The 22512-nt window shown below is 47.8% G+C and overlaps 3 protein-coding genes across 11 annotated transcripts; all 3 read left to right on the forward strand.

The window, feature by feature from the left end:
• The first annotated feature begins 900 nt into the window (after positions 1-900).
• On the forward strand, positions 901-8321 carry LOC117137006 (phosphoenolpyruvate carboxykinase [GTP]). The gene is made up of 2 exons (XM_033298192.1): positions 901-1281; positions 6347-8321. Exons 1-2 carry the CDS (start codon positions 1247-1249, stop codon positions 8229-8231), a joined length of 1920 nt encoding a protein of 639 aa, XP_033154083.1. The 5' UTR covers positions 901-1246; the 3' UTR covers positions 8232-8321.
• A 2122-nt stretch (positions 8322-10443) lies between these two features.
• On the forward strand, positions 10444-13085 carry LOC117136755 (phosphoenolpyruvate carboxykinase [GTP]). The gene is made up of 2 exons (XM_033297791.1): positions 10444-10747; positions 10907-13085. Exons 1-2 carry the CDS (start codon positions 10716-10718, stop codon positions 12816-12818), a joined length of 1944 nt encoding a protein of 647 aa, XP_033153682.1. The 5' UTR covers positions 10444-10715; the 3' UTR covers positions 12819-13085.
• Positions 13086-13658: 573 nt separating this feature from the next.
• On the forward strand, positions 13659-22512 carry LOC117137534. Of its 9 annotated transcripts, none has more exons than XM_033299021.1 (7): positions 13659-13964; positions 17475-17627; positions 17685-18817; positions 18886-19287; positions 19454-19744; positions 19817-19917; positions 20425-22512. In XM_033299021.1, exons 2-7 carry the CDS (start codon positions 17485-17487, stop codon positions 20581-20583), a joined length of 2229 nt encoding a protein of 742 aa, XP_033154912.1. In that variant the 5' UTR covers positions 13659-13964; positions 17475-17484; the 3' UTR covers positions 20584-22512. The 9 variants fall into 9 exon arrangements, with proteins under 9 accessions (XP_033154912.1, XP_033154919.1, XP_033154917.1 ...); XM_033299028.1 differs by having other exon boundaries at positions 19460-19744; XM_033299026.1 differs by having other exon boundaries at positions 17478-17627.

The following is a 22512-nucleotide window of genomic DNA, read 5'->3' on the forward strand; positions in this document are numbered from 1 at the left end:
ATGGCTTTCTGATAGAACAGAATATTTCGTATTTGGTTTGCTGCCCCCTGGTCAAAGCACCTTGGACCGAGAGCTAACAGTTCCCGATTAGGCTTATCGCCCAGGGGAAAGTTTCGATTTGTTTTGTTTTGCTTTGGAACCATCTGATTCAACAAGTCCGGCCCCTGCCAAAGTCAGACTTGAGAGAGTTTCCAAGAAAGAGTTCCATTGAATGACCTTCAAAACTTGGTTTTTCGGTTAGTGGTTTTATTGGAAAGCAGCATCGTAAATTGTGCTGGTCTATAAGCATGATAGCCCTAGTAAAACGATATTACCCAAATGGAAGCCACACGATATGGCTAAAATGATAAGAAAAGTGCAGGGTAAGAGAAAATAATTTGCAAAGAGAACCAAAAATTACAAAATGTACTTTAATAATAATAATATTTTACGTTTAAATATTTTTTCCACTGAAATTGTTCATTGTTCTTATATAATCTCTATCTCATTTTACTTTTTACTTTAATGTGTAGAGTGGCTGATCAGCGATGTAGTAATCGCAGTTGGTGTGATAACAGCGCAGACATTGCAAAATAGGACCCGCCAGACCGGTGTGCTGCAAAAGGGGGGCGTGTTTTCCGAGTTTCCCAGAGCTTTTCCCAACCACCTGCTGCATATGCAGTGGGCGGCACGTAGCACGAGCCCCAAATGCAACGGCCGCCGAGTTTGGGCTCTTATCTTATCAGAGCGAAAGCAAAACATATAGGCCATATGCTTCAGCGGCAAGAATCGAATCGAATCGGATCGGATCGGATGGGATGGGATCGTTCTCACATGAGAGCGAGGGAACGGAGCTGAGGCCCAAGCAAAATGCTCGGCTGTCTGCGCACACATGTTACTTGAGCGCAGCGAGTGCCGCATAAAGTCAGTTTGGCTCGTTGTGCCAGAGCAGCAACAAGTGCTCCGCTATATCTGAATCTGAATCTGAATTTGAATCCAAATCCGAAACATAATCTGTTGCCGTGGCTGTAGCTGAATCCGAAGCGCAACAAGTGCGCCAGAGACATCCAGAGGCCAGTGCATTGCAGACGAGGCTGAGATAAATTCAAATTAGGTCGGCAATTTCAGCAAATTAACAGAGGAACCCTGTGGCCCAACAAAGCGCAATAAATTCATTAAGGCGGAGATAAAATTGCAACTGCATTAGCTGCCAAGAGTATTAGCGGGCGAAATTAGAAAGTGAAAGCCAACACGAACAGGTGACAGAATGCTGCTCAAAGGCGCGCAGCTGCTGCGATGCGGGTGAGTCTAATGGGATTCGGGTTCGGATTCGGATTCCGTCGGATTGGCGGGATTCCAGGGTGGCGAAACCCCAAAGGGGATACTTTAACAGCTTGCAGTCGAGTGGTAAATCCATTAACTTGAGTGCTTAAGACAGGCTAATACCGTGTAGCTTATACAAAAGAAACAGCAAGACATTCCTATTATGAGGTGATACTTTCAACAGCTTATCAACTTTAGATATTATGTTTATTTCAGTCAGAACTCACTATTTGACAGTAATTAATCTAATCACTTTAAAGGCACTTCATACTAAACACAAAACTTATCTAAGGGGAATGATCACACAGCAAAATATACCAATCAAGTGTATCAGCTTGCTACATATTTATTTAGATCAGCTATAGATGGCTAATAAATATTAAATGTGTCTATTTAATTTAATTTAAATTAAACTATTTTTGATTGTATACTTATTGCTGATAAGAAGTAACTTTAATGTTTCTAACAAATCACTTATTTCTTAATGACTTATACTAATGCCAAACTGGCTTTGGCCGAACCAATATACCCATCGTTTCTAAATAAATGGGTATCGCAAATCGCCTAATAGCATTCAGTCGTCTACTTGGATTACACGCCCTAAGGTTAATCCAACTTAGTAGATGCCATTGCCTAGTAACTTACCTGCCTCAACTAAAATGTCATGCTAATAGTATTGAATCACTCTTATCGCGTGGCGGGAAAATTCCACACTCTGCCAGTCGCAGAGCCTCCGTTACACTTTCATTCATGTAAACAAGTGGCAAAATCAACCCCAACAACACCGCCATCAATGTTAATGTCATCTATAAAGCTCCCAAGATCATTGCACTCGTCGCTATATATTCTTAATCTCTTAGTGTCTGTGGTCTGCATGAGTAAGAGATAATCTCTCGGCAAAAGCTCATGCTTATACTCAAAAGCTTATACAAAGTACTATCGTTTTGAAGCCAACTTATTGGTCGTCTCAATATTTTCAAAAATGGTGGAATTAATCTTTTAAAAACAATTTGTATTTATATAAACTTGGAAGTGCATAATTTCTTTAAGTGCATTGGAGCTTAGGTATAGTTCGTCGCGGGCACAGAAGCATTTTTACTGCCTACTTTCAGGCGACAGGTGATTGACCAAAGCCCCATAAGTTCTCTGTGGTGGGCGCTCTTGTTTATGCACTACTTATTTTCTTAAAAGATTTGTTCAATGAAAAGCTTGGCGATTGCCGCCGTTTCCTTTGTTTCGGTCTTTATCAGTGCTTCCCGTCTCCGCCACCAGCCTCCCCACCCACAGACGGTTTATTATTTTTGCAGTTTTGTTTTGACTCATTTTCTCAGTGTGAGGCGTTGTGCTTGTGTGTGTGCGATCGCTGGCAAGTTGTCCAACTGGCTCTGCCTCTCTTTTGTGTATGTGTGACGCCATTAGGCGGGCAAAATAAAAACAAAGCGCTGCATGTATGGGTTTTTGAGGCCGCCTAGCAACAATGTCTCGAAGTTGTCGCCGCCTGTTGACTGTTTTTACTTTTGGCTTCTGTTTTGATCGGGTGGCGTGTTTTGTAGCCTCTTTTTTGCCATAAAGCCACCCACTTACAGGGGAAGTGCAGCAAGTAACACTAAAGTATAACACTTGTGTATGGGCTGGAGGTATCCGAAAGATACATTTTTGTTTCATGGAACTGCCATTGATGATAACCTTTAGATACAGCGACGTCGATGAAGTGACAACCAAATGAATAATATTATTGTTGACGACGCGAGCCAATGAATCTATTTTTCAGGCCGAGCCTCCGTTCGCGAATTTGCCATAGCAAATAGCATTATTTATGCAGGCGAGGAATAAAAACAATTTCTTAAATATAATAAAGGTTAATACCGCTTATCAGTTGAATGGCACACGCAGCTTTTTGGAAGGCCCCATCGATCAGCGAATGCTTTGCTGAAAATATGAAGGAAACCAGGCTCATAGTCTGCTAATGATTACCTATCAGTTAATGGTTTGTTTACCACAATTTCCCAGAATTCCCAGAAACTTCTAGATAAGATTCCCCAATATAATGACGATTTGTTTGCATTTCCTCTACATATACTATGAATCATTTCATTCATCGAGTAAGCCGCTTGCCACCAATTTCAATTGCACGCAAAGCTTTCGCAAGTAGATTTTACTGCATGTAACCGATGGAATAAACCAGACCAGACCCAGACCCACATTCAACCATTACCTTATACACAGTATTTCACTCGCGGAACACTTTAATCTACAAGTACATATGTATATTCGTATATGAAAGCGTGGGCAGTCTGGAATCGCTTATCAGTCGGTAAACAAAATACGAAATTAGTTGCTTCCACTCTCTGTGGACTTTGATATGCGGTAATGAGCATTCTATTAGTGCTTATAAAACATCCTCCAGACTGGGTGCCGTATAATCCAGTTCAGACTGAATTTCCCACAGCACTTTCTGCGCATTTTACTGGGAGAAGACATTTCTGGGAACAAAGGTATTTTAAAGAACAAGGAAACCAGTGTAATTACTCATGCTGTGTTTTGTTCTTTGTGATAATCAAACAGTTTAATAATAAACAATGTTTTATTAGGAATGTGCAACCAAGTGTGTTTACTATGATGACGCGGATAACAATCTTTCCAGCGGAAAACTTTGCATTTGCGAAACTGATAAGAGATTTTCCTCTAACCAAACCTCGCGTCACAGCCACTTTTAGTAGCTCACATAGAATTTAAGAATATCAAGCGCATGTTTTGCCTTTATGAAAAGTATCCCATCTCTAGTTTAAGTATCCATAAAATGGTGTTCCCCACCCCTCCTCGATGGTCTACTGGGTCCTCCAGCTGATAAGCCGCAGATTGTGGCCGCCCTTCGCCTTCAATTTCAGATACTGGGCGCTGGGTTGGTTCTTTCATCGAATCTGAGGCAGAGGGGCAAGGCTAATGAACCCTCCGATGAAACCAGTTTCGTTTATTTCATCAGACTGCAAGTACAGTTTTTGGCTGTGGAAAATCTGTTGAATCAGCTGACACCCCCATGACTGTTGCCAAGTGTTTTGGGTGGACATTTTCGTATACCACTAACCGTACTATTATTAGACTGATATGTTCTTTTTCCATATAAAAAAAACCCACACACACACATATGGTACATCAGTGGAACACGCGCTGGCTGAAAATTCGACGAATGTATTTAATGCGTATTTTTTGCAATAAAAAGCGCAAATGAATGCGTAAACGACAAGAGGAAGTCCACGAAGTGGGAAATACACTCGAAGTGCTTACTCATTCATGTTGTACCAAAGTAGTGAAACATTCTGGGAAGCCAGAAAGGCAGGGTATTTGGTATGGCCAAAATAGGAGGGTCAACATTGGTGGCGTCATTAGGGAACAGGGATGAGGGAGGAGGCTCTGTAGTTGCCATTTCAAAAGGCCAGAAGAAATTCCTCGAAAGCGGAGCGCTCTCTGTTATCTCCCAAAATAGAATCGAATACGCAGCGGATTTTCAGCATCCAACTGAGGCGCGTGTCCCTAATCAAATCCAAAGCGACAACTCGAATGCTGCCCAAATAATTAGCTGCTGGTGTCAACAGCGATAGTGGAGCGGTACGATTTGGATTCAAGCGGTTTGCCAATATGCCCACTTATCAGTATCAGTGCCGTCATAAATATCGTTGGGCTATTTAACTAGGGTTTCACGGCCTCCGAGGCTGGTAACTGAAGTTCTCACACGCATGAGCCACGATAAAAGCCAGACGCTGGCCATAAAGTCCCAAAACAAAAGCCAGTTAATATGATTGAATTAAATTTTGATTTTCATTCAATTAAGCTGCCTAATTGCCCATTCTCTACTACTTACTACCCAGAATTGGCAATTCCGAGACACGGAGAGACATCGCTGCCGTTTATCATTCACCTCACACGCCCCGACCATGCAGACGACTTATGCTAATATAGACCAGGCCAGATTGGTATACCTATCTACATATGTAGCTATCTATAATACGAATGTAGAGCGTGTGATGGAGAAAACTGCGCAGTTTCAAAATATAAAACATGCATTAATTTCGAAGGGTATTTCTACGGTTCGCCAGACAATCGACTGACGTCACAAGTGGGGCAACCCTGAGCGCGTGTAAGCGATTATTCCGCTGGTGACTCGGAGGCGGGGGATCTCTGGACTTTGGACCCCATGTAACCGACAGCCGTCTGGCATATGATAGTGACATCCAAAACTGTTCGAGTTTCTGACCCACAGACTACGTATGTCTACAAGTATCTCAACGATTTCCGCTGGAAACAAGGGTTACCATGTAGATACGATACCACGACCAGACTACCTGCTCTTCGCTTATCTGCAGAACCAAAACAGAGAGCCCAAAGAGCAGTTGCTCATGCCGCAAAAAAATGATGATGAAAGATTGCATCATGCTGTCGGGGGAGCTCCGTCTGAACCTGCTTCTAATGAAAGTGACGTGGACTGGCCGCTACACGAAGGTTGCATCGACTGGGGACCCCTTTATGGTAGCCCCCATCCGACTTCGCTCCCTGGATCGCAGAGCTCTGTGCGAATTGCGGCGAGCAAGTTTCTCGAGTTTGGAGTGGTGGAGCCCAACGAAACCTGAACGACCAGACGGCGAACAGCTGATCAGCCAGTTTGGCTGTATCTTTTATGTTTGTATTTGGATTTTATTTGTATTCGTTTCTTTCGCGGCGCTGTCTCTTTTCCACCGGCTGTGCCTTACCGCTTAGAATTTGAAATTCACGTTACGAGGTCCGCCAAGGGGTACAGTTGTGCTCGTTTCGGTTAGTCGGCTACACGACTGGCGGTAGCTGTAGGTAGAGTATCTGAAAAGGTCGTTATCATTAGCTGTATAAATAGGTAGAAAATTGTATTTACCCTTTTACCAAACCGTATCTTTATCCAGGCTAATCTTCAACATTATTTCGTTTACTTTCTCTGATAGAATATATATTTATACACTATACAACAAGCATATTAACACATACCCTTTAAAATAAAAACTTACTGCTCTTTTTCCAGATTGGTTTCCCCACACCGGAGCTTGAACTTCCGCTTGACCTGTCGCTTTCTCTCCGTTCAGTATGGAGATGCCAAGATCCTCACCCCTGCCGTCAAACAGTACGTGGAAAAGTGCGTGGAGCTCTGCCAACCGGAAAGGGTGCACATCTGTGATGGAACTGAGGGCGAGAGCAAGTTGCTCCAGGGCATCATGCTGAAGAAGGGAACCATCATTCCTCTGCCGAAGTACGAGAATTGCTGGCTGGCAAGAACCAATCCAGCGGATGTGGCTCGAGTGGAGGGCAAAACCTTCATCTCAACGGATTCGAAGGAGCAGACAGTACCGGTTACGGAGAAGGCCACGCCGGGAATGCTGGGTAACTGGATGGCCGAAAAGGACCTGCAGGCGGCGATCAAGGAAAGATTCCCCGGCTGCATGAAAGGTCGCACCATGTATGTCATTCCTTTCAGCATGGGTCCAGTGGGCTCACCCCTCTCCAAAATCGGAATCGAGATCACAGATTCACCATACGTCGTGGAGTCCATGAAGATCATGACTAGGGCGGGCAATCCAGTGCTTAATTATCTGCAATCTGGGGATGGGCAGTTCGTCAAGTGTCTGCATTCCGTGGGTACGCCCAAAAGTGGTGTCCAGGCAATGCCATCCTGGCCCTGCGATCCCGAACGCACCATTGTGCTGCACAAGCCAGCAGAAAATGAGATTGTATCTTATGGATCTGGGTATGGTGGAAACTCCCTGCTGGGCAAAAAGTGCTTCGCTCTAAGGATTGGCAGCACCATTGCCAAGCGAGAGGGCTGGTTGGCCGAGCACATGTTGATACTGGGCATCACCAATCCGCAGGGTAAGAAGATCTACATAGCTGCCGCCTTTCCATCAGCCTGCGGCAAGACCAACCTGGCCATGATGACTCCTACCCTGCCTGGCTACAAAGTGGAGTGCGTGGGTGATGACATCGCCTGGATGAAATTCGATAAGAAGGGAGTGCTGCGAGCGATTAACCCGGAGAATGGATTCTTTGGCGTGGCCCCCGGAACGTCGAGGGCCACCAATCCCATAGCCATGGATACGATCTTCCGAAACTCTGTCTTTACGAACGTGGCCTCCACATCCGATGGTGGTGTCTACTGGGAGGGTATGGAGAAGGATCAGCTGAAGGGGGTGACTGTCACGGACTGGTTGGGTAAACTGTGGTCACAGGAATCCGGGAAGCCGGCTGCCCATCCCAACTCCAGGTTCTGCACACCCGCCTCTCAGTGTCCCATTATTGATCCCGCCTGGGAAGATAGCGAAGGAGTGCCCATCTCCGCAATTCTTTTCGGAGGACGCCGTCCCAGTGGAGTTCCCTTGGTTTACGAAGCTCGAGACTGGAAGCACGGCGTATTCATTGGAGCTGCTATGAGGAGCGAGGCCACGGCAGCCGCTGAATTCAAGGGCAAGGTGATCATGCACGATCCCTTCGCCATGAGACCATTTTTCGGCTACAACTTCGGCGACTATCTGGGTCACTGGCTGAGCATGGAGCAGCGGGGCCAGGTACCCAAGATCTTCCACGTAAATTGGTTCCGCAAGAGCAGTGAGGGCAAGTTTCTGTGGCCCGGATTCGGGGAGAACTCACGAGTCCTGGACTGGATCTTCCGGCGGGTGCAGGGCGAGCAGTGCTTTGAGGACTCTCCCATTGGCCGCCTGCCCAGCAAGAATTCATTGAACTTGGATAGTCTGAAGGAAAACATTGATCTCGACCAGCTTTTCGATCTGCCAAAAGACTTTTGGGAGCAGGAGGTGGGTGCCATAGAGCGTTACTTCGAGGAGCAGGTGGGTCACCATCTGCCAGGTCCCGTGGCCGAGGAGCTGAGGGAGCTGAAGGCGCGTGTTGCTGACATGTGATGTGTGTGTTCCATAGGTTACTTCCTAATCTAAGACCCCTTATTGCCTAAAATAAAACGAAACGAACGAGATTTTTATAGCGAAATTCGACTTGTGCCCATTCGGGAATGGAATTGGCATCGAAATTGGGTTTGGGGCGTGGCCTGGACGCGTCTTATCAGTGGTCGCCTCGGCGGAGGCCCGTCCGCAATTGGCGTAAACAAGCGTATAAATCCATAATGCCGTTTAACCTAACTTATCAACAGATCGACGCGATGAAAAACAAGCAAATAAATGCCAGAAAAAGCCAAAAAAAAAGTAAAGTTTATGGGTGAACATTTGCCATTTTGGCTGGGTTGCCAAGGACTGATTTCTAAATTCGAAGCGTGTGGTGTGATGTACACTATGGGGTGAACAGTGATAAGAAGCTAGTAAGCCAGGAATCCAAAAGGCCAAATAGCTCAGAAATCGAATCCCTAAAAATAGTTCATGGGGAATGCAAAGATCCTCATAGTTGATGTTTTCCCTCGGAAAGTTTTCCTGGTCGACAGTACAAATCCGGGTCTGATCTATATTTAGACGAGCTCAGAGGCTCGTCCACTGATAACCCGACCGGCCCCCTCATCCCCATTGCCTTCATCTCAACCGATCGCATTATTGATTATGCATATATTCAGCGAATCGATCGTCTATTGACGTAAATTCCAAAAAAGCCGGAATCATCGAAATGCGCCAAATGGCGGTTAGGTGAGAACAGGAGCGAAGCAGTTAGTGTCTGAGTCCGAGTCCAAGTCTGGGTCCAGCAATTAGCGCCGATGATGAAGATTATCAGGCCCAACTAGAAAAACAAGTCCATAGTTATAAATAAACCAACCGAAAATCACGGCAACGCGTGTAGACGATTTCGATTTAATTCGCAACTGGACTGTTCGCAAAAGGGAGTCAAAAAAGGGGTTGGGGAATGTAAGAGGGGGGAGTCAAGGACCAAGGACAACCATCTGAACAGGTTTCTCCAAGGACGTTGGGCGCCAGTCCCTTCTGGGTCTAGGCTAAGTGAGCGGCTTATTATAATTATTTAAAACAGTTTTAATTTAAATTATATTTGGCTTATTTGTTATGAAGTTGAAGTTAGCTTGAAGTTTTAAATTAGAGTTGACAAGCGTTAATTTGATTTCATAATATAAATAATACTGCTACCAAATACATGTTCAAACAAGCAATGAAAAACAGAGCCATATTTACGTGCAACTTTCCCGACTGTTTCTGTTGAACTTATTCTCCGAGTACCCAGAGGATTCTGGGGCTTCTGGTAAACTGGATTCGGGGGACAAAGTCACACCATCGGCAGCACCTTCATTTCTCCTTCCCCAGACACAAGCAAACAAGAGTGGCCACATGACAACCATCCGGGCCATGCTATTCTTGGTGCGCCCCCAGAGTCACATGAATGTGAATACTGGCCTCCAAGGCGGCCATGGCCAATTGGGGAGGCCCCGCGGCTCATCTGGATGCCGCGAGGGTGGCGGGCGGATTAGTATACAAATTTTCCGTCACCGATTCTGCAAATAAGCGAAAGTTTTTTCGATTTGGCAAATGGCCAAAAACGAGGGGCGAACCCATGTGGTCAGCAGGCGTAGGAGGGCGCGTGTGATGTGGCCCACCATTCGATGTTGCACCAACGTGGCTATATTTGTGGCCAATGCAGCACATCCAGAATTTACCCAGCTGCAGGGAACAACAACTGCTGTTGCCTCAGCTGTCCGTGAACTGGTTTCTATTTTCGCAGCGGCCATATTTTGTATCGCATAAAATCATAAACAGAATAATTAAATTAACGGCGCGAAACTGGCAAATATCAGGGTGTTTAAAATAACAACAAACGCTTATCAATGCAAACGCACTAGAAAACGCTCTCAGCGCCACATGAAAACAACACTCTGCTGTTGCCATGTGGGGACATACCCCATATACGTATCTGTATACCCATGCCCCCCATTCCGTCGACCTACCCCCCACTCACCCACCACCAACTCATCGTAGCTGCCGCCTGTGAAAAACCAAAACAATCGCCGAGCCTCCGCCGGCAGCCAATCAGCTCGTCCGGAGTTTGACCCTCTCGCTCGGCGAGGCGATCGTAAAACCCGATTTGCGAGGCGATCGGCCGACTTGTTCTAGTCGCCTCGATGGCCAGGCGTCGCCGGCTGGGTATAAAAGGCCCCGGATCGGGGCAGTTGGCATCAGTTACTCGTGGCCAGAGTAAATGGAAAGATCAAGTGAAAAGCCTACTTTCAGTGGTCTGAAAACCAAGTTGATGTTTGACAAAAAACTGTGGAAGAACATATGAACGCAAAGTCCTCGACAGTAGAACACTAATTGTGATAATTACTCAAATTGTGATAAGCGAATTAAGCAAAGTGCCAAAAACTCTTTCACGCGCAAAAAAATCTAAAAAAAATATTCCAAACTTTTTTTCGAGAGAAATTCATAAAACACAACACACACAAAATGCCTGAGCTCATTGAACAAAGCAAAATTATGTAAGTATATATGAAAGAGGTCACTCGAAACGCATTCAATGGGGGATTTTAATGGCAATTAATTTATAATGCAGTTTATTATTTGGGGGTCCCACTATCGAAGTCAGTTAATTAAATTGCAATTTTAATAACCCACTTCCTCTCTCTCTCGCTCTTCAGCTCCGGCAATGTCTGCGGTCTGCCCCAGTTGCACAAGCTGCGCCAGGACAATTGCGGTCTGTACAGCCACATCCGTGGCATTCCCATCTCCTATGGAAATGTGGATTCGCTGACCACCGGTGTCCGTGCCTTCGTGGAGGAGGGCATCGCCCTGTGCCAGCCCGACCAGGTGCACATCTGCGATGGCAGCGAGCAGGAGAACAAGATGCTCATCAAGAGCCTCCTGGAGGCTGGCACCATTGTGCCGCTGCCCAAGTACGACAACTGCTGGCTGGCCCGCACCAATCCGGCGGATGTGGCCCGCGTCGAGTCGCGCACATTCATCTGCACCGATCGGCGGGAGGAGACGATTCCCACTCCAGTGGAGGGCGTCAAGGGCACCCTGGGCAACTGGATCTCGCCCAGCGACATGGATGCTGCAGTGCAGCAGCGATTCCCCGGCTGCATGAAGGGTCGCACCATGTACGTGGTGCCCTTCAGCATGGGACCTGTGGGCTCCCCGCTCTCCAAGATCGGAATCGAACTCACGGACTCCGCTTACGTGGTGGCCTCCATGAGGATCATGACTCGCATGGGAGCCGCTGTCCTGCGCCAGCTGGCCAAGAAGGAGGAGTTCGTTCGCGCCCTGCACTCTGTGGGCGCCCCTGCCAACGGACAGGTGGAGCAGCCATCCTGGCCTTGTGATCCCGAGCGCACCATCATTCTGCACAAGCCCGCCGAGAACCTTATTGTGTCTTACGGATCCGGCTACGGCGGCAACTCGCTGCTGGGCAAGAAGTGCTTCGCCCTGAGGATTGGCAGCACCATTGCCAAGCGGGAGGGATGGTTGGCCGAGCACATGTTGATTCTGGGCATCACCGATCCCAAGGGCGAGAAGAAGTACATCACTGCCGCCTTTCCCTCGGCCTGTGGCAAGACCAATCTGGCCATGCTGAATCCCTCGTTAGCCAACTACAAGGTGGAATGCGTGGGCGACGACATCGCCTGGATGAAGTTTGACTCGCAGGGAGTGCTGCGTGCCATCAACCCAGAGAATGGATTCTTTGGTGTGGCTCCTGGAACCTCAATGGAGACCAATCCCATTGCAATGAACACTGTTTTCAAGAACACCATCTTCACGAACGTGGCCTCCACCTCTGATGGCGGTGTGTTCTGGGAGGGCATGGAAAGCAGTCTGGCTCCCAATGTCCAGATCACCGACTGGTTGGGCAAGCCCTGGACCAAGGATTCCGGCAAGCCCGCTGCGCATCCCAACTCCCGCTTCTGCACCCCGGCCGCCCAGTGCCCGATTATCGATGGAGCCTGGGAAGATCCAGCGGGAGTGCCCATCTCCGCCATGCTCTTCGGAGGACGTCGTCCCGCCGGAGTGCCCCTAATCTATGAGGCTCGGGACTGGACCCACGGAGTCTTTATTGGAGCAGCCATGAGGAGTGAGGCCACTGCTGCGGCCGAGCACAAGGGCAAGGTGATCATGCACGATCCGTTCGCCATGAGGCCCTTCTTTGGCTACAACTTTGGCGACTACGTGGCCCACTGGCTGAGCATGGAGAAGCGTGGTCAGGTGCCTAAGATCTTCCACGTCAACTGGTTCCGCAAGAGTGCCGAGGGCAAGTTCATGTGGCCCGGATACGGCGAGAATTCCCGTGTGCTGGAATGGATCCTGCGCAGGGTCAATGGCGAATCCTGCTATGTGGACTCAGCCATTGGACACATTCCCGCCGAGGGTGCCCTCAACCTCAATGGCATGAAGGATAAGGTGGACGTGGAGGAAATTTTCTCGCTACCCAAGGAGTTCTGGTCGCAGGAGGTCAAGGAGATTCGCACCTACTTCGAATCGCAGGTGGGCGCCGATCTTCCGGCCAGCATTTACCAGCAGCTGGACGAGCTGTCTTCCCGCGTAGCCAACCTGTAAGAAGGATCAATGAGGAGAGTCCCATCTAAAGCATCTTTACCTACCCACACACCTGCTCACCCACTGTGCTATCCCATACTGACCCCATATACTCATCAACCCAACTTGTTAACCTGTCCTATACCCCAATACCTTTTTTAGTCGTTTCTCTAGTTCTTAAGCCGAAGACTTCCAAACTATTTATTATATAAGCAGCCATAAGATTAGCAAGTAGGCCATACAAAGAGAAAAAATGAAAAAAAAATAAAACGACGATTTTATAACCTACATCCTATATGAGTATTTATTTATCACAAACTTGGATTTTTGGATGCTATGAACATTCTAAACAGTATGTATACCATGGTTAATAAATTAATTAATGCTTTATAGCTGCACGATTTATTTATTAGCGCTTAAAACAATTAGTTGAATAGATAAACAAGTTTTAATACGTTTTAGGATTTCTAAATGATTGCTGAATAAAATTAAAATGTTATAATTAAAAGATGTGACATTTGTAACTAGTCTTACTCTTGTTTCGTGACTAAGACTTAATATTTTTCTAAATGCTAATTTATGGTGTTAATTTGCCACGATTATAGAAGTACATTAAGTTTAATTTTTCCCACTTGCATTATATAAGATGAAACCGCTAGATGATTTCCCAATCATCTCCTGCAACGGCAGTGCTATCCACTGCATTCGCTAGCTCTCCTCGGCTCCATTTTCCAGCCCAATGGAAGGCCGCGAAAAGCTCGACCGTCGGAGCTTTTCCAGCACTTCGGATTCACGGGAATCGGGAGCCAGGAAAAAGGCAGCCAAGAATCGGGGGGAACCACAGTTCAGCTCGAGCAGCCGCCGCCGCAGCTTCGACCGGGCGGAAGTTCGTGAGAGCGGCAGTCGCCAGCGGAAACGGAAGTGCAGAAAGCCCCGAGCGGCTGGCCGTGCAAACTGTTGCTCGTCGGTGTGTGTTGTGCTGTTTGCGGTGGTGTTTGTGCTAGTGAATGTGATGGTGATGGTGTACCAGTATCGGTGTGCTGATGTTTGTCGTGGTGGCATTGTTGCTGTTGGACAATTAGCCAAGTTGCTATAACAGACCGAATTATCCGACAAATTTGATGAAAATGGTAAACATTAAACAGTAATGCGGCACGCGGAGTAAAAGTGAGTTTCCCTCTGTCTTAGTGGGTGTGTTTAAATGAGCGCGGGATCTATGTGTGTGTGTGTTTGTACAGCACTTTGTAAGCTGCGATTTGACATGTTGATTTATGCGCTGCTCTCACTTTGCCCCCAAACGGCAATTGCCACCCACCCCCGTCCCCTAAGCACCCAGCCCCCAGCTGGGATTACTCGTGTCCTGTGTCTCTTTCAACGCCACTTCGTCCTTTTTGCATACCCCGCTCCTTCAGCGGCACTTGTTGCGCTCACAGGACATTCGCTTAATTGCTAATCCTCGCGCCCAGACGCGTCTAATTACACGTAAGTTTGCGCCATTTCTGTCTATGCAACGACGTCACTTTGTGCCCACCCGCCGGCCGTTTAAAGTGCAAATTGGCAGGCGCTTGGGGCACCAAATGTGGATTGCCTGTTTGGGTGGCTTAGTGAGGGGGCTGGTGTGTTTGAAAAGCGGCCCGGAGGTCACTTAATATGCCATCAACATGAGATTTGCACAAATGGCCCCGGCCTCAAGAATTATGTGTTGCAATAAAATCGATGCGTGGGCGGAGCTTCGGGACTCAAGTGGCGGCTAATGACCAACTTGCGACGTGACTTTGGCCAGGATTTGTAATTTGCGAACTGACCAGCCCAGAACCAGCAACACCCCACTCCACCCTCAGCCGTATACATACTCGTACTCCTAGATCTTAAGTGTTTTATGGACTTTCCCTGTTTGTGTTGTGCACACACTCAGTTTATTTTTACAGCAGAGACAGGGGGTGAAAGTGCCCCGTCGGCTTGGGTGGCTGGGCCGGAAGGTGGGGACAGTTGGGGTCGGGAATAGTGGGCTGGGTGGGTGGTGTTAAGTATGCGTTTAACGGGTGCGGGCTTAATTACAAGCAAAGTTTACCAAAGGGTTGTCCCGAGAACTTCTTTATGACGCGATGGAGGCCTGCAATTTAATGACGGTCCGTGCAGGCAGAGTCATTACTCCGGCCACCTTGTACTCGAATGAGAAATGATGATGGCCAGCCGGAGCACCAAGGGCGCTAGAGGAAGAGCCGCAGACGGAAAACGGAAGGCGCAGAGCAGAAAAGCGGAAAAGCAAAGAGGTGCCAGTGCAGGCGGACCCGAAGCCATAAACCTGATTGAAGCCCAGCCCACGCATTGGCATTTGTATATGCAAATGGGGCTTAACCCCATTCAAATTATCCACACATCGCTCCCTGCCATGCATAAGTTATGGGCTCAGGTAGCGCAACTCGGTTTAAAGTCAATGGAATCCATCAATAATTCCATCTGCTGCCAGAACCAAGGGCTCATATTTCCTTTATAATTCAGAAATCTGTAGCAATTATTATCTTACACGAGCTTACCTTTTCTCGGCAACCCATCCGGGCATCAGGACCCTGGTCTAATACAATAAGCTGGCCAAAAAATCCCCCAAGGCCCCCAACTCGTTGGCCTTTATGCATACACAATTCCGCATTGAAAAAAGCCGATGCGGACCGAACTGCTGAGGAATTGAATGCGCCCAAAGAGAACGTGAACGAGAACGACAGATATTCCTATTGATTTGTTGTCTGCAGATTCTCGCAATGGCGAAACCTGTTGGCCAGAGCGAGAAGGAGTGGGTCAGGTGAGCCCTGGACTCTTGGCCACTTTTCCGTCAACATTTTGTTATCATCCTCGAACCATATCCCCCCTCCCCCCTCCCAATCCACCCCCATTGGTCGGCTAGGTTCGATTCGTTGCGGTGGCAACACGCCATTATATTACGTGAAATGCAAAATACAACGAAAAAAAGATGGGTATACGGAAAAGCGAAGAGCTGGCAGTGGTAGTGAAACAACAAGTTGCCAAACACTTGAATCAATCACTCGAATAATTGATGCCTTGTAAGTGGAATTTACGAAAAGATTGTCTCAAAGATTTAAGGACTCAAGTGAAAACTTTTAAACGACCAACTTTTCACTTCATGAATATGCATTCAAATTTAGTCCAGGCAGTCTACGCAGGAGTTAAGTCACTTTGAGTTACGAATTTAAGTTTGGCAAACTTTGTCTCATAAAGTAAAAGCATTATAACTATAACGTTAAATCGTTGACAAATCACATACAATTGTGGTCCCAATGAAGGGAACAGAAACTTAATCATCAAAAATATGCCGAATTTTATACGGAATGAAGTTCCGAGTGGCACTAAACCGCAAAGGTCCGCATCCAACAGGTAAACTACCAGGTATTCGACGACGGTTATTCCGCACTATTTGCTTTCCCTTATGGGCACGTACTCACGCATATGGATGTGTGTGTCGTGTTGTGTGCGGGTGTGGGTGTCAGGGCTATTTGTACACACGATAGATAATAATGGCCCGCAGGTCGGACGTGAGCCAGCAGTAGAAAGTGGAAATTCGAACGAGCCACGTGTCCCGGGGGCACAGCCAAGTGAACGGCCAGGAGCAGCGGCAACTGCAGCATATGCATGCAGCAGCAATGAGGCACGGGATCTGCGAGCTGCCTCATATAAGTGCAGCAATCGCCACGGGATGTTCCGCCATCGTAAAACTAAAGTGCTGGCCAACATAACCCCTATGCGGGGCATGGAAAACCACTTGCCGGCTCAATTGGAGCTAAAGAAATGGCCATCACTTGCCATCTGCCGCCATAATCAAGTCCGAGGGCGCCCCCCAAATGTAGGCAACAGTTCGCGGCTGCAACTCAAACTCGAGGCTGGCAAATCCCATTAGAGGGAACTTTGTTACCGCCCCAAACAACAACATGAAGTTTCCCGCAAGCGGATTGTTGCCAACTTTTGCATAAGTTAGCATCCAGTGGTGTGTGAATGTGCTGACAGCTAGTGGGTGTGGTTGGGCGGATGGGTGCCTCGGAGGATGGGCGGATGGGGATGTGGAGCGATAATAGGGGCGGCCACTTACGCCACCATCCGATGGAGAACGCACATTTAACAATAATTGCCAGGCCAAATAGAGCACTTCCCCGGGTCTTTATGTCTTCCTGCTATCTGACCAAAGTCGGAAAATGACTTGCGGCCACAACACTCGTCGCCCTGTTTTTGCGGGCTACTCGGACTTGTGGGCGAGTGGGCGCGGTCTTTATAATGCCCGGCTTCTATGGTCCGCTTTTCATTATTTTGATTAAATACAGATAAAGCCATAAATTATGTTTACTTTGTGCCCGTTTGGGCAATGCCCCGGACGGCCAGGACGCACTTTTGTGTGTGTGCATGATGAGGATGAGTAATGGCCCATGATATTTACACATGAGTTGGCCATCAGCGAGTCGTTACCATCTCATCTACTCATCTCATCATCCTGCCACATGCACAGGCATAAATTGATTTACTTTGAACACGTTTTACTCGAATTCTTAAGAGTAGAAGAATCACTATCCTTACTATCTTAATAAACTGCTATCAAGATGTTATATTAGGTTTTTTTGGGTATGCTTAGATTTTTCTCTTAGTGCACTGAGTAATTCATGTTTAACCATCCAGTAGTCGTGAAATGGCCCAGCAACAGCGCAGCTGGGACGAGGGAGCTGTCGGTGGAGGATCCTATGGCCATCCCCACTCCTCGCACCACAAAGTACCTGCTCGAGCTGCCAGCAATCCGCTGCCCTGCAAAGGGGCCACTCCCAAGCTGCCCAGGTAAGATCCCAAGTTAGCCCAAGTCGACAAGTTATTTGGATTCGACAACCCTAACAGGCAATACCATGGAGGTCCAACTTCGAGTTATAACTATGGCGGATACGATACCCCGAGGAGTCCCAAGATCACCACCACATTTGCCCAAGACAGTTGTGATGATGTTAGTAGCTCCACGCCCAGCTCCTATTATCAGACACCCCCATCGGGATCGATAGATGATTCGGCATCTCTGCTCAGTGGACGCACCACTGCCCGCAGTCCCAAGTCGCAGTGCCAGTTCGTCTTTGATGCAGTGAGTCCCAGTCACGGCAGGAAGTTCGAGTACTATGAACCTATCTCACCGGACGATGGAGCTCTCTACTATGATCCTCCCAGTTCGCCGCGACGACAGGGTTCCAAAAAGCTAATGAGGACAAAGACCCCACTGGATCCAGTTCCCCAGTTGACCACAACAGGCGTGGATGAGAGCATGGCGGTGGCTATGGCCATGGGCGGAGCAGGAGGTGGAGGTTACGCTCAAGGAGGACCAAGCAAGCGGCAGAGAGATGAGTGGGAACTACCGGTGATCAGCAAGATCGAGGCGAGAAACCTAAGTGCGGCTGCAGGGGCAGGCTCGGCTGGAGGAAGTTATTATGGCTTGAAACGCGACTCCTGCGTCACTGACTGCACGCAGCTGTCCATGGAATCCGGCGAGACGGGTACCCAGCATACCAATAGCACCATGGTGACCCACACCACCACCAGCTTTAGCTTTACGGAGCCGGAAATGGAGCACGAGGCTGGACAGCCGCAATTGCGGCGCCAACGTCGCCATGCCATCAACATCACCTCCAATCCCGGCTACCAGGTTCTCCACAGCTCTCACTCCACGCTGGATCGTACCTGTTCCGATAGCGTGGTCTCACTTCGCTACCGCAAATCCACCAGTGACCTGACCCAAGATGCTGACCACGAGCTAAGTGGCTGCAAGCCCAACAAGCCGAAGGCCCATGTGGAGCATAAACCGCGTCGCCGGGGCAGCTCCAAAGGTGGACTGGCCTACTTGGCCAGCCGGCGAAGTTCCCGTGAGTCGATGAAGAGCGCCTGCTCCAATGCCTCCATCGTTTCAAACGACGATGTTGGACCACTGGCCTTCCAGAGTTCAAATCGCGGTCGCCAGCGTAGAACATCGAACTTTCTTGAGTTACCAGGTGAGAATGCTTTTGTTTATCATTAGCTGTGTTTGATTATTCTTAATTTACTTTTTTCCTCGTCTCAGTTCCCGACCATGTGCGTCCTCGAGTCTGTTCCCTTCCAGAGCGACCGTACAATCCGCGGGCCAGTGATGACCTGTACCGCCTGCGTCACTTCTCCATCAGCAAGGGCAACGTGGTCAACTGTGGCGACTCAATCATCTCGCGGAGATCGCGGAGCAACACCAGCGTCAACTCGACGAACAGCCGGGCCAGCGAACGATCCCCCTTCGAGGGCAGCTGTTGCGGAGCGGGATATGCCAATGTGGACTCATTGCCGGCGACGCCGGATGACTCGGAGAACCTGGATCCACCTCCGCCCGCCCGCTACCGCGTCGTGATGCTGGGCGATGCCGGCGTGGGCAAAACGGCGCTGGTCAATCAGTTCATGACGTCGGAGTACATGCACACCTATGACGCCAGCCTGGGTAAGTTGTATGCCAAAGTGGGTCCGGGTTATGGTCCGGGTACCTCGGGGACGATTCGCAGAGCGCAGTGAGTAGCCGAGTGACCCCTAGCTGGAACCTATGTGTGTACCTGACCCCTAGCTTCCCGGCTGCCACTGTCGTCTTTAGAGTTTAATTCTGATCTGAGTTTTAGACGACGAGTTCGGCGAGAAGACGGTGAGCGTGCTGCTGGACGATGAGGAGTCGGACATGGTCTTCATAGACCATCCCAGCGTCGAGATGAGCGTGGAGAACTCCCTATCCACATACGAGCCACATGGCTGCGTCGTGGTCTTCTCGGTGGTGGATCGCAGCTCCTTCCGCGTGGCCGAGGAAATCATCAATTACCTGTGGCAGGAGAACTACACCAAGGACAAGGCTGTCATCCTGGTGGGCAACAAGGCGGATCTGGCCCGCGCCCGGCTTATCACATCACAGGGTAAGTCCGGGGGGCCTTAATTATGATGGCTTGATTTCATTTCATTCCCCAATTCACTCTTGCTCCCCCAAGAGGGCAAAGCCCTGGCCGCCTCACGCGATGCCAAATTTATTGAGACGTCCAGCGGCATACAGCACAACGTCGATGAGCTGCTCGTCGGCATATTGAAGCAGGTGAGTCGGAGGTGGAAAGCTAGGACAAGCGGGGCGTTGCGGTGCAGAGAGGAAGTGGGGCAGTGGGGCTGCGGTCGTTGGGGCAAGGTGCCAACCACACGCAACCCACCGATGCATGGCGAAATTGTGCAGGAAATGGAGTTAAATGGATTTACCGCGCTGCTGCGGGTTGGGTTGGTTTTCGGGTTGGGTTACGTTGGCCCTGCTTCCGGATCGGCTCACTAATTAATGAAAATGGTGCGGTAAGCGGGACCGAAGGAAACTCGGTCAGCAAACTTGATTAGGTGATTGGGTATTGTTACTTAACTCGAAGTAAGATATTTCCGATACTGGTAGATAAGGTTGAAAAATTAATAAAGGGATATCTTGATTACAGATACTTTTATAAATACATTTTAACATTTATAGCAACAAATGCTGCTTTATTTTACAACAATGTACAGGGGGAAGATGCTTTATTTAACAACATTTCATTATACCATTTTTCATTCTAACACTATGAAACAGATGCGGCTGAAAGAGAAGCGGGAGAAGAAGGCCACCGCCTCGAAGATGAAGACCTCCCGCACCCACATATCGCTGCACTTGGCCAAGGAACTGCTGCAGAAGATCTGCCTCAGCGACATCTCCAAGTCGAAGAGCTGCGAGAATCTGCATGTGCTATAAAGATATACCCCAGGCGAACCCAATCACATGTGCTGAGCCAACCTCGATGTCTTCGTTTTATCGCCCGGCATTCCTGGGCGAAATTATGCCACAAAACTGTATACAAAAGAGAATTTTATCAAAAGCGGCTGCGGGGCGAAATATTCCAAATGCCATTCAGATGGGACCGCAGAAAACGGACGGAGGGATGTGTTCATCTCCTTTGTTGCGCTCCGTTTATTAAAAGTTTAATGCCGGGTCTTGCTATTCGGCAAGTCATTGGCTGTGGTCAGGCCTCCAGATTCGGCGATAGTCGGCTTGTTTATGGCGGATGTTTTGGATCGGCTTATCGGAGCCAGACGCTCCTCCAACTGGGTGACAAAGGTCACGATTGATAAGGCCCGATCCAATGATCCATTGATCCAGCGAGGCGTGTGCAACCTCCAAGTGGGCGAGGCCATAGAACTATTTATTTATAGGTGTACTTTTTAATGCGTACTTGCATATACATACATATATGATATGTGTTCCAATGCGAATAACTTCAATTCCAATAATGCGCTGTCAATTGAAACGCTTGAGGAGCAGTTCCCAAAGGACGAGAGAAACTTTATAGATGTTGATTTATGTATACACATAGTGGCCATAAGCAGCATATACATATACACGTGACCTCTATCGGATAAGTATATTGTCTAGGCTAGGGTTACTAAACTAAACGCTCCACCTGCTTCGCAAAGAAATTCTTCCAATTGACGAATATCTCATATCGGAATGACTGTTGAATGTTGACTGTTGTTAGTCTAAGCCAAACAAAAAAAAAAAAACATAAAAACAAAGCGAAACTAAAGAGAATACCATTTAATCAAAGTACTTCACTCAGACGTTACTACGAGTATATTGATGTGTATCTTAACGTGTACCTATATTATACATTATATATATATATATTTAGAGATAGATACATATACACATATATTTACGACCGTGCTCGGATGGAACTTCTAACACTTCTGAACTCATACGCTTATATTTGAAAAATACCTTTTACAAAATGCGAAAGGCAAGCAAAAGCAAACGTATCTCTAACTATTTTCATACGCAAACTTACACATTAAAGGGGGAACGCGAGGATCCGAACGAGAGTGGGATTGAAGGCCTGGCCACCGGGCTCGTCCAAAGTCGAGCACTCGACAGCTGTGCACTCATGTTTGCTCTACCCCTTTCCTTCCGCTTCACATCCTTCACGTCCGTCTTTCTGTCGAGTGCACTTTATCATTTTTAACATTTAGCAAACAAAACAGAAAGTTGCTCCGGCGAAAGTTTTAATTTGCAACGCTACGCAATGCAAAAAGCCTGGCTGGCTGGCGAAATTTCAAACATTTCGCAGCCGCACTGTGGCAATCTGCATCGCGCATACGCCGCGTGCGCCAGGGTCGTGGCTAAATTGATTTGCTAATCAAATTGCTGAGGAATCCACAATCGAATCAAAGCCAGCTATGAACTCCCACCGAATTTATTGTGAAATGCCATTTGAAAACGATGAAATTGTACCGCTACCACTTAACCATGACAATTGGCTTAAAGCGTAGCTATATAGATATCCAACCAAAAACCTATATATATTAATATATGTATATGCGTAAAGATCGATGTATATTTATATTTTTCCAAACAAAGACAAAGCAAAGCAGCGCTGTACAACTGAAGGGAACCCTCAACGGAGAATCATTTTTGTGTTGCACGGTATAATCCACAATTGTACGCTTTTGCCCGTCACCGAGATGAGGCTGCAGAAAAGCAAATTAATTAGAGTACACGGAGATAAAATCCGATTACTTGTTTGGTGTATAAAACTTTCCTCCACCTCCGCCTGCCTCTCCATCCTGTCTCCCTTCCCCTCGACTCGATCTCTTCATTCGATAAATAAAGGACAAGGACGCTCTGTAA

This window comes from Drosophila mauritiana, chromosome 2R, assembly GCF_004382145.1.
Source record: "Drosophila mauritiana strain mau12 chromosome 2R, ASM438214v1, whole genome shotgun sequence".
NCBI lineage: Eukaryota > Metazoa > Arthropoda > Insecta > Diptera > Drosophilidae > Drosophila > Drosophila mauritiana.